Source organism: Camelus dromedarius, chromosome 32 (assembly GCF_036321535.1).
Source record: "Camelus dromedarius isolate mCamDro1 chromosome 32, mCamDro1.pat, whole genome shotgun sequence".
Taxonomy (NCBI): Eukaryota; Metazoa; Chordata; class Mammalia; order Artiodactyla; family Camelidae; genus Camelus; species Camelus dromedarius.
The window spans coordinates 18,145,836-18,158,571 of record NC_087467.1 but is presented as its reverse complement, the minus strand read 5'-3'; the positions used below and the strand labels follow the sequence as shown (position 1 = coordinate 18,158,571).

Here is a 12,736-nt window from a genome sequence, read left to right as displayed (position 1 = left end):
ATGTATTACCAATAAGTGAATAATTGGAGCTATTAAGTAGATATATTTATTACAAAGCATCCAATCTCTGTTTTCCTGATTTTTAAAAATCAGAGGTAAAGATGATTTTCCAAAGAATACAAAGTAATCTCAGAGATAGATATTAATTTCTTAAGCATTTATTTATTCTGTTAAATATTCAGCAACTAGAATACAGACACGCTGTGCACCACTGATGCTGTTACTATGCCAAAGTGATACAGGTCACAAAGGCTGAGCTCAAATTCTGTCAGATATTAAACTCCTTGGGCTAAAAAAGGAGTGATTTAGAAACAAACAAAAAAGATAACAACTCCACAGAAAAAATATCAGATGACAAATCTGTCAATGCTCAATTCCAGTCAAATTAAAACATAGAAATACAATTTTCAGTTGTCCTCCCTAATGGGGCTGAGAAGAAGTATGATTGACCCCTCAAATCTTTCACATTTGAGTTTGAAATATTTATTTCCTTAATATGTGAATTTTATGGCCGAGGGGCTCATTTTAATCAAAAACAAAGGTACAGAGACAAAATTTGTCTCAGGGACGATTGTTTACCGAAACAAGGCTTTTCTAGTTCCTGCACCCGCTTTGGTGCTTAGAGAAGGCAATTCCGTTCTTTATCAGAAATTCTCCCAGTAGGAACGGGTCAGAACATTTCACAGAAAGTCCTGTTACTTAGCAAGTCAAGCAAGAAGTACATATTAAAACAAAAGAACCCGTGGACTGCTAAGGAAATAGCTCACCTTACTTCAGTGAGCAAGATTTGCCTCTGGATAAAGCTGAAATTTGGACAATCAGCTAGCAGATAAATGAAAATTGGCTGTGGCAATAAATAAGGTCAGATCCAGGTTTTGTGGAGCATGAAGGTTATACAGTTTGAGGAGCACTCTGTGCAAGGAAGAATATAAAGTTAGTCATATGAGTTAGGCCCAGAGCCTCATGGGGACCCATGCTGGGGAGAGGCCCTGAAAACTTCCGCTTCACTAGTTTCAAGGTAAATCTACCTCTGGGAGTAAATTTCTATGTGGGACTAGTATACCTTCCTGGCTATATTGTCTCTTTAAAAATAATCATTAAACGAAGCTCTAATTTACTTTGCAACACTGGTACAGAGTGTGCAATATTTAGTGAGCCACCTTCCCCCCAGTGAGCAGGGAACCCACAACCCAAGCAAGATCCACGGTTGGTGATTCCTTTGCTGGCATCTGTGCCTCTTTGGTGCCCAGCTGCAGCTTCCTGGGGCTGACACTGAGTACAAGTACGAAAGAAATAATTGGGAATGACCTTCCTGAACAGACGAGAGTAAATGACAGAAACAAGTCTGTGATGGTGCCGCAGGCAGTCACGTTGCCTCCCTTGTAGCAGTTAGATCCTTAGCCACGTCCTTCAAAGGCATGTGTGCCTGGGGCCTGGCTCCTTTAGAGTCCTTTCCAAAGAGGGTCCGGTTCCAAGTTTCCACTGGGCACCCTCAGGTCACGGAAGTCCCTGAGGTCTAACAAATGATATCCACATGCAGCAGCTGCTCTTTGGCTAATCCCAGTACTGACCAGACCCGTCTAGATGGAATCTAGAGGGTACCAGAGAGCACTCATGACAGGAGCACCCATCACTCATCACGGCCAGGTGCCGAGACGCTGAGGGGCACTGTCCTGTTCCCAGCTCTCTTTCAGAGCAGGAGGAAGCCCATGTGGGCTCTGGGTCCTGTAGAAAACTTAGCTACAGAGGCTGCTGCTGCATTCCCGCAGTGAAGCTGGCCATCCTGAAGGAGAGCTTTGTCAACATAGAAGGAGAAATACATATGTGGTGAAAAAACACCCTTATATTTTTTGGTTTTGGGGCCCTGTACCTGTATTGCCTTGTCAAATTGTAAAACTATATGAAATAGGGGAGAAAAGTTTTCTTTAAAAAAAGGAGAGAATTGAATTAACTTTAAACTTCTCCTCCTCCTCCTTCTACTTCTTCTTCTTCTTCTTCAAGAGCCAAATTTAATTGCATTTCGAGCCCAAAGTTTAGATCGCTTTTATAAATGGAAATCTGAACTGTAGTCTACAGGGAGATTCGGGCAAACTCACTGGAGCAATGTGTTAGTATCAATGAGTAGCATTCATTCATTCATTCACTTAATTCCCGTGTTTTCGAATTTGTGTGTGGATACTGGGCTAGATCCTCAAGCAAGACATTTAAAATACATGTGTGGAGTTCTTCCCACTGTCCCTAAATTCATTGTCAAATAAACACGTAAAGAAACTGGTCATTAAGCATGATAATAGTTCAAAACCTGGGAATAAAATAGTATAAGAAATGTATTTTAGGATGAGTCTGGAGACATGGAAAAGCCTTATTCAAATTATGAGAATTCATTAATTCCATAATAGAATCATGTATTGAATTTACCAGATTAGAGTTATTCACAATGTACTTAAATTTAACAGTTACTACTGTATTAACTTAGGAAAACAACCTACATTTAAAATAGTTAAAAATCTTTCATCATTACTTCTCAGTTATCAGGAGTTTTATTTTAGATTTTTCTTATTTATTTAAGTCCAAAATCTATCCTAATGGAATAGATTTTTCTTAGCTAATTGGTTTTTAAAGTGAGTAATAGCTGTTTATTCAAAACAACGGGGTTGGATTCCAGGTAGCAGCCACACTTGTGGGAGAATTCAACACGATAAAGATCATGCTTTCAACATCCGAACAGACATTTGCTTGGGGGGATTAAATGTGTGTTTCACACATATAAATGAAGAATATTATTCTAGAAATGCTTCTAGTATAACAGAAGCTTATTAACTAATTGTTCAAAGACTCTACATGAAAATGATAAGGAAAATGGTGTACATCTGAATAGTCACAAGAATTTCAGAAACCTTTTGACAAATAATCCCAGGCTGTAGATGACTCTCCCAAATTGGCCAGTTTGGAATTTCACTTTCCAGAAATAACGAACTGTGAAGCATACACAGAGCAGGCCCCCAAATCCTTCGTCTCTTCCCAGACTTAATACGGAAGACATCCAGCCTCAAAGCACTCTGAACCTGAGTGCCTCCCTAGGTGACGTCCTGGAGAGTAGAACTGAAGCACTTCCTCACTTCATTCTTGTCTGCTGCGTTAAAACAGACGTTTCTTACACTAACACCTGGAGTTCCAGTGGAGAGAATAGAAGCTCCTCGAAGTGGCATGTGTGTGTGTGTGTGTGTGTGTGTGTGTGTGTGTGTGTGTGTGTGTGTGTGAAATTGACTTCATGTGCCAGGTAGTCATGTTGGAAAAGTCACCGGTATTTAACTGGGGGGAAAGGCGTTGAGGTGCTAAGTTGGATGGGACTGGAGGGCAAGGAAGGCGAAACAAGTCTGGAAGCTGCAAATGTTGTTTTAATGCAGACTTTATAGAAATATGAACAGTGTTTTTGGTCAGAAGCCAAATGGAGTGTCACTTGGCTGTTTGGTCAAGTAGCATGCCACACAGTTTCTGGTGTCTTATTTCCCTTCTTCTGCTGGAAGGAAATACTGAAAACACCCCAGCGCAGGGGCAAAGTGAGCAAGAGGGAGCTTCTGAGTCCAGTGCGAAGTGACCCAGCCCAAATCAGTCCGAAGATCATGCTGATTAACATGTTCCATCCTGTTACTCCTCAATACAAGGAAAGTTCTAAATTAGAAGCGGCCAGCAGATTTCTTTTCACAGGCAAGCTCTGCTCAAATAGTCCTGCCCGCCTGGAGCCCTGTGTGGGGACAGCTGTGTGAGGCCACTGCTGGGCTGTCACGAAAGCAGCGATGCCTTCCATGGGCGGGGCAGGAGTTGTGCCGCTACACCTGCCGCGCAGCTGCCCTTTCTACGCCAGTCCCACCCTCCCGTCTCCCATTCCAGGGGACAGGGGCACGAAAAGCCCCCATGTGCTTTCTTTGTATGCACTTATTTTAAATTATCCCCATCATGAACTATAGATTTATCAGAACTCTGTTCTTTTGGCCAAAAATTAGGAAGCTACAATTAATCTGTTGTGTTACAGAATAACTCTCTTCAATCCAATTTAACAAATACTGTGTGCCCAATATTGACTCCTACTCCCTTGAGAGTGGGAATAGAAGTAAATGTGGATCAGACACAACCCCCATCTTCAAGGCACTGACAGCTTAGTAGAAGTGACACATATCCAATCATAATTTGGTAAATGTTTTATCTTTCCATTTGAAACCAGTAGCACCGATGCAGAGAGGCAGGAACAATACTGTGTGGGATTTCAGGGAGGAGTTTATTGAAGAAGTGGCATTTGGTCTGAAGCTTGAAGGGTGTGCTGGGATTTTGCTAGGTGGAGAAGGAGATGATATATTTTTTAAAGAATAGAAAATTAGAGACATAGTGTGTGTGTGGGCGGGATGGGGGGAAGGGACTGACTAGAGATTGTCTTTTCTTTCTTTCCCTTTCCGCCACTTTCTCTGCTCCCAAACCTCCTTACAACCATCTCCAGAAGCCCAGAGAACTAAAACGCAGTCAAATAGAGGACATTTGGAAAATAGAAGCATCACATGTTGTCAGGAGCGAGACTGCTTGGGTTCAAATCCCAGCTCTGCTGTTCTAGCTGTGAGAGCTGGGAAGTTACTTAGCCTCTGCCTGGGTTTCTTCATCTGGAAAATGATGTTAAGAATAATGCTGCTTCATGGGTTGTTGTGAGGGTTGAATTTACTAATCTGTACAAAAGGCACTTAGACCTCACCAGGCACACAGTACACACTCTGTGTGCATTATGGTTACTAATGTTATTTTCGATGTCTGTGCATGTGAAACGGGTTATCTAAAAGGGAAGCAAGTGAAATCTAGCTCCTCTTTTCAGCAGAAGATAACTTAGGCAGAAAACCTTGTCCAGCACCATACCCACTGGCTACCAAGAACATGAGGAGGTGGTGAGGAATCGGGGGCCACTTGCAGACGCAGAAGACAGTGTCTCCCCTCCATGGAGCCCCCGCCTTTGAGGGCTGAGAGGCTTCAGAAAAAGGGAATCTTTCAGCTTCTATTTGTCAGATTTTCTTTCTTGATTGATTTTGAGTTCCTCCAAGCTGAGAGCCGTGCTTGCTTACCACAGACTGGAACAAACATAATGAGCTTTCAGTGCAATGACATGGTTTTTAACAACAGGCAGGAATGTTAGTGGGAAGAATGTTTTGCTTTCCTCCAACAGACAGCCAACAAAACCCACTCACAGCCTTCCTCTCTGTTGTGTCAACAATGGGCAAGTTTTTCTTTTCTTTTTTTTAAGATCTTTTATTGAGTATAATATACATACAAAAAGTATATATTGTATATTAATGTAGAACTTTGATGAACTTTTGTAGACTGCACACATTCATGTAACCAGCACCCAAATCAAGAAACCAAACATTATCAGTACCCAAGATGCCTAATTCACCCCTCCCACCCTCCTGGGGGAATCACTCTCCTGACTTCTAGCAGCATTAACTGATCTCTTCTGGTCTGCACTTTATATACAAGCAACCATCATACTCCTGTGTCTGGCTCTTCTTCAGTCAGCATTATGTATGCAAGAGTCAGCCACGTTGTGGTGAATTGCCAAGTTCTTGAATCTAATTTTTGTAATGGAGGAGAGGAAAGCACATTCACCAAGACGTTTTGTGATATTTATAATGCGTTTTATTTGCATTTATTGAGCAGATGCTGCTACTGACCTCAGTGCCGTGTTTACAGGTGTTCCTTCAACAGCAAGAATTGTGTGTGCTTTGCTTTTAGTCATGAAGCTATCTACACCTCAGCTTACTTCACCTCGTTTCCATTGTCTCATAGGTATAAAAACCAGGTGCCAATAAACGTCCATGCAAACCCTGAGAAGTATATTATCGGAAGCCGATACGGAATGCACACTCTGGAGATAAACGCGTAAGAGACATCAGAGTTCGTGTGTGTCACCTGAGTTGCTTGGGGAGGCACCTCGCACTCCAGTTGACAACTGTTCCCCCTTCTTCCCAGTGCAGCACCATTGCGACCGGGGGTGGTCCCATCCACTGCTTCTTTTGGTGCACACCTAAGAGGGATACGTGTGACATCCTTACCAAGCCCATGTTACCTCCCAAAGTGATCTTATTTGAATTTAGTCAGAGAAGATGAGAAAACATTCATTTGTATCTTTTTATTTATCCTTTTATATATGCAAGAGTTTTTCTTAGACATAAATAAGAAAATAAGTTACATAAAGAGGCATTTATATTCAGTTATCCTTTCAGAGTTCTAAATCAGCATCACTGTTATACAATTAATGATATGCCTTAATCAGTAAAGGCTATGAAGTTTGGGGTTGGTGCATTGAAAGTTAGCTGGGCTTAGAGAAATTGTTCTTTTCTTCAGCTCACCAGGAACTGCGGGAAACTATGCACCCACCCTGTCAACCTGTAGATGGATACGGGGCCAGACACTGGGATGTTTTTAAAGCAAAATCAAAGTCAAAATTTGAAAGCAGAATCCACATCAAAATTTCAAAGTCCTCAATGGTTTTTCTTGTCTCCTAATATGGTTTTGAAATCCAAGCCTAGTTAACGTGGGTGAAAAAGTTAAACAAGCTCCCAGCATTTTCAGTTCAAATAAAACCACAAGATGCTGAGATGTCAAAGTAAAATTTACATCTTTCTAATCTCAAGAGATTTACAGCCTTCTCAGATCAGAACAGTTGACACAGGTGATGCTGGGCTTCAGGCAGAACCTGGGGACCCTCTGACGTTCCTCCAGGCACTGGTCCCGGCCCGAAGTCACATCCCTTCTGCCAGTGGGTGATTCTCCTGAGGCAGCAGCAAGCTGTGTGGTTGCCCTATGATTAAATAGCCACGGGAAAGGAAACAGTACTGACCTTCCTGAGGTTCTGTTGATGTCTGTAAAATTTCAACAAGAATTAAGATTTTTACAAATGAAGTTAAACCCAGAGGAGCAATGAAAACACGGACACTGGCAGTGATAAGACACAAAACAGCCCGCTTTGACATCTCAGCCTGTCCGTCTCTCTGTGAGATCGCTCGCTCTCTAACTCCATTATTAAAGACACCCCAATTTCTGCATTATGACTTAGAGGAACTTCCAAATGGTACATATTGTGTTGCGCTGTGGGCTGAAACTCCAGGTGTGGCCTGAATCTTTGTAGAACTAGGGGATAAATCACTTACTTGTACTTTGAGGCGAGAATGCAGAACCACACGTTAGACTGAGCTGGGTCTGTTCCGTGGCTCAGGGAGGCTGTGGGAGTCCATGAGGACAGGCTGTTGCTTTCTCTCTCCATCACCCTGTAGCCTCCAGACTGAAACACCCTGAGGGGGTGAGCAGGGAGGCTGTGGCCCAAACACGCTCCAGGTCCTACCTGCTGCCAAGGTACATGGCCCGGCATTTCCTGCTCCTGATACAGCTTTAGACTAATTTTTCATCACACTGTTCACACTGTAATTTATGTGCTTGACACTTTGTTGACTATTTTTTTAGACATTTTAAATGAACCCAAGCTAGGGTCACAGTGGACCATAGCTGTTCTCCTGTTCTGTGCTGCTAGCCTGAAATTGCAGTAGATCTATTAGCCTCTATAAAATCCCAGGACCTAGATCAAAGAGAGGAGCTTTATGAAGAGTCCCCAAGAGCCATGTGTTAGCCAATGATTTGGCATGTGTCGTGTTAGCAAAGAGATCCTTGAGGGAACAGCTAGTGATTATAGTCAGCCTTCCGTATCCAGGGATGTGGGACCTGCAGATACCGAGGGCTGACTGAAATTTGCCATCTTACTTAGTAAGGGACTTGAGCAGATTTTAATACCCACCAGGGTCCTAGAACCAGCCTCTACACCGCTCCCCTCCCCGATGCTGAGGGCCGTCTGTACCACAAGAGTCACTGCAGCGGGCACTCATTTCCTTCTGTTCTTTCAGATGTGATTTTGAAGACACCGCTCAGTACCGGGCCTCCGCCATGAATGCTAAAGGAGAGCTTTCGGCGTATGCCTCGGTTGTGGTAAAGAGTAGGTTTGCTGGACTTGTTTTATTCATAGTGTATTTTTAAAAAACTTACTCTCACTGCATATATTGTGTATATGTATTTACGTGCAATATAATGTATGTGTGTAGTCAAACTGTAACAATCCTACCTAATAAAACTGAAAAAGGAAAACAAAAAGCAAATAAATGTCCCATAATGCAAATGTCTTTGAGAACTGGTCAAGTCTATAGGACATTCTGAAGATGCAGGACCAAACCTACAAAGAACTGAGCAAGCTCAGGGGATTTGGATTTTCCTGGCAAAAACCAAACCAATTACCAACCAACCAAAATAGCAAACAGACAAGTGGGGAGGAAAGCAAAATGTGGTCCTCTCCAAGGCTAGACCAATTCAGCCCGGCTCTAGAGCTGTGATGCCAGTATGGCAGCCATCAGCCACGTGTGATTGTGGACCACTTGCAATATGGGTAGTACCAAAATGAGATGTGCTTTAACTGCAAAATGCACATCATATTTCAAAGACTTTGTACAAACACAAAGAATGTAAAATATCTCACTGATAATATTTTAATGTTTATTTTATGTTGAGATGTCAATATTGTGCATATATTGTGTTAAATAAAACATGAAACATTTTAAAAAAGATTTAATGAGATATATAGCTTTCAGCACTTGAGCAATTGTAACTTGGAGAATACTAATTAAATTACTGTTGTGGAAAAGGCATGATGTCAGTAAACATAGTTCTCTTCCCTCATAAAAAAATTTTGTTCTCAATACTAAAAAAAATGGTCAAGAAGCAGTTGACATGCATTTGTACTCTCTTTTTTAGGGTATAAGGGAGAGCTTGATGAGACTCACTCCCATGCGGGGGTTTCCACCCTGCCCCTCAGCTGTAAGTTTCAAAATATATTTGCTAAATGTTGTCTCTTTGAAATACTGCATAATAAGCTATTCCACAATGCTAAAATCAATGCATAGTATATGTTATAATAAATGCTAGTGTGTAGTAATAGTTACCTCGGTTAGTTTTATTTTTGTAGATTCTTTGGTTACTATATTCTCTTTCTGCATATAATTGCTTTGTTATGGTTTTATAAAAACCCAGATGTGATGGGCTAAAACGGCAAGTGCTTTTATGTCTTTCTGTGTTAAACTGAGAAAGATCGTTATGCAAACCCAAGCAGAGTGATTTAACCGTGCGCGTGCACACACGCACACATACACACACTGGGCTGTATCAGAGCAGTCTTAGTCATCCTTAAATATCCAGGTCAGCATCACCTCCTTGAGGAATCTGTGTCTGACCCCTGCCCCCCACCCACTCAGGGATAGTTGTCCCAGGGAGCCTGGGGCACCTCCATAGAGGCAGCTCTCTCACTGGACATTGTTAATGCTCTCTCCCACTGACCCATGAGCCACTCTACCCAGCAAGGCTGGACCTTTTCCCTTTAAACCCCCACACCTGATGCAGAGTCATATTTGATGATGAATGAAGGAATAAATAATTTATTAAATGCAATTTCAAATGAGATCTGAATGTGGTTTAATGACAAATTATTAAAAATAGTCTGATCAGTAGTAATTTATAAGTCTGTGCACTTCAATCATTTCATCTATATCAGAATTTCTTTTCATAGGAAGCAATGCAGGTAAAATCCTTATGGCTGTTCAAATAATTAGACGCATACAACTGTTCAGCCTGAAAAAGATAGTCAAGCCTGAACTTCTTATTCTCCAAGCATGAAAAAATAAGTGATAGTTTCTTAAATGGTTGATGCAAATACTTTTCTCATGGGTCAGCTATTCACCTAACTGATTAATTTGATGTCCGTAGATGACATACTCCATTGGCTTCATGGAATGGCTCCTAATTTTAATATTCCAAGTTATAATCATTGGTATCAATCCCATGGGCAGGAGGGGGTGCGAGAGAGGTGTGAGGGAGGAATACATTCCAAATCATGTCCTTCTCCTGTCATTTGATTTATACTGAGATAGAATAGCTGGAAAATTTGAAACTGTGACTTCTCTCCAGTGTCCCCGGGACCAGACTATTGGTCATGCCTCAGTCCTCTGCATGTCTCCTCATTCCCACTCCCACATCATCATCCGTGCTTTTCCCATCGCCCCCTTCTCCATCAAGCCAGGGTCTGAAAACACAGCTCAGCCTTACTTCTCTAACTTCTTAATCTTTCAGAGCCTCCTCTGACAGACTCCTGAATTGAGTGCAGTTGTTCCCAGCATAGAGAACAGAGGGCTCTTATTTATTCATTCATTCAGCTAGTATACATTGAGCATCTGCTGTGTGCCATGTAACAGTTTAGGTGCTTGGAATACGCTGGTAAATATCATCGACAAACTCCCTGCCCTTGGTCCTACACTCATAGTTACTACGTATTGATCAGTTGTGCCAGACTCTGTCCTAAGACGTTTTTTATATGCATTGATTCATTTAATATTCTTCCAAAGCTTATGAAGTGGGTACCTTTTTGTCTGTGCTGTGCAAGTGAGGAAACAATTTAGAGAGGTTAAATCATGGGTCCAGACCTCACTTAATGGTAGAACAGGGACTGGTAACCTGGTCTTTCTAATTCCAAACCAGGTCTATTCTAAACCAGGCGTTGGCAAATACTTTCTGTAAAGGACTAGGTTGTAAATACTTTAGGCTTTGTGGGCCGTATGGTCATATCACAGATATTCAACTCTGCCCTTGTTAACACAAAAGTAGCCACAGGCAGTAGGTAGATGCGTAGCATGGCTGTGTTCAAATAAAACCTTATTTGTGAAGGTTATTGAAATTCAGATTTCCTGTGGCTCTTTCCATGTCACAAAATATTATACTTCTTTTGGTTTTTTTCCAACCATTAAAAAACTTAAAACCATTCTTAATGGTACAAAGCAGGAGGAAATCTGGATTTGGCTCACAGATTTGCCAGCCCCTGACCTGAACCAGGCTCTCCTGGTAACCCTTATCGCTACTCCCTAAGGCAGCTTTGGAACCAGCCCAGCTTCCCAGTAAGCAAGATCTGTTCAAGTTTTGCTTTTTGATCTCAGTAGGTCATCCTCATTTAAAAGTAGGGCAGAAGGGTCACATGCTTCGAAGGGAAGTCATTTCCCTGGTGGTTCATGGTTGCCTGGGATCACACAAATTCCAGGCAGTTCCACATATGGGCTGAGACGGCGCAGGTTCTGCAAACAGCCTGCCAGCGTAAGCCGGGCTCTGTGGGTGAATATGGGCAGTTATCTAGCCTCCCTGAGCTGCTGTTTCCTCCTCGATAACATAGATATGATAATGGTACTTACCTGATGGGGCTATTGGGAGGCTTAATTGAAGCTGATGGATATTAAACACTTGGAACACTACTTGGCACAAATTGAACTCTATAAATATTAGCTTGCATTTTCAAATTAATTCTAAGAGGGCTCAGGAAGAGTGTTGAAATATGAGAGGACGGGCCCAAGTTTTAGAGTTAGGCAGTTATGTGTCTGAATTTCAGTTTCACACATAATACCTTTGAAACCTTGGCGTTAACCATGTATTATATTTGTGAATTTCTGTATCCCCATCTGGAAGAGAGAAAAAAACTAATATCTGTGCCATGGAGTTTTTGCAAGGATTAGATGACGTGTCAAATGGGAAGTTCCTGGCATGTGACAAGCCATCAATAAACAGTCATTATTTTCCCAAGCCCTTTCCATTGAGAAAGGAGAAGGTAAAACCTAGGAGAGTTTACAATGCAGGTGTTTACTCAGTCTGTAGGTAAGGTATTTCTAAGAACAATATTTTAAATGTTTCCATTTTCTCCCATTGACATTTCTTATATATATTTTAAACCCAGATCATTAAAGAAACTGGAGCAACTTACTGAAAAACTCTGTCTTTATGGGTAATCTATATGGCTCTTTGTTCCAAGAGTACAGGCAGTAGCGTTTAAATGAACTCCAAATCTAAAATTTTAAAGCATGTATAGTGCAGCTGTATTTAAGTCTAAGCTAAATGGGGTATTAATTTACATTTTCTGTAAGGCATTAAACCTGACCTTTTAAATTCTGTTTATTATAATAGTAAAAATAAGCATTTTGCTTATCTGACCAATGAAGCAAGAATTCCCATACACAGAATTTCAATTTCAGCATAATGATATGTACAAATATGCTACATACTTCTTTTATAAGACTTAAATTTTGCCCAGATAAATCATTTGCTAGGTCTTTGTTGTGATTGCTTTCTGCCTGTGCTTATTAAAATGCTTGCATCTCTTTGATGAGAAAAAATTGAATTACTGATGTTTGTTTTTTGTTGTGCCCAGTTGGTGTGACCCCGTATGGTTATGCGTCCAAGTTTGAGATCCACTTTGATGACAAGTTTGATGTGTCTTTTGGGAGAGAGGGCGAGACGATGAGTCTAGGCTGCCGTGTAGTTATCACTCCTGAAATTAAACGTTTCCAGCCAGAGATCCAGTGGTACAGAAATGGTGAGCCTTTGTGATGAATTCTCATTTAGATTCTTATTTGCAGAGGGTCACTGACTGGGCTTGGCCCCAGAGCATGGAAGTTCTGTTTATCAGACCTGGCAGAACTGGACATTAGAGGACATACCCTACTGGATGTTAAGAAAAGTTTTTTAAAAAGTTACATATCAAAGTAGCAGAACTTTCATAATGTATTTGTGGAGATTTCCTATCACCAAGTAATATATGGAAAGGATTACAAAAAGTGTATTTTCGTTCTGTAAGTAG

General features: G+C 41.3%; 1 protein-coding gene across 3 annotated transcripts in view; it reads left to right on the top strand.

The window, feature by feature from the left end:
- Positions 1-12,736, top strand: part of MYOM1 (myomesin 1) — a 122,052-nt gene that overhangs the window by 40,542 nt on the left and 68,774 nt on the right. For all 3 annotated transcript variants that reach the window (XM_064481558.1, XM_031439130.2, XM_031439131.2), the window contains exons 6-9: positions 5,821-5,913; positions 7,929-8,017; positions 8,827-8,889; positions 12,308-12,472. In XM_064481558.1, the coding sequence (XP_064337628.1) occupies positions 5,821-5,913; positions 7,929-8,017; positions 8,827-8,889; positions 12,308-12,472 (410 nt within the window). The remainder of the gene's footprint in view (positions 1-5,820; positions 5,914-7,928; positions 8,018-8,826; positions 8,890-12,307; positions 12,473-12,736) is intronic.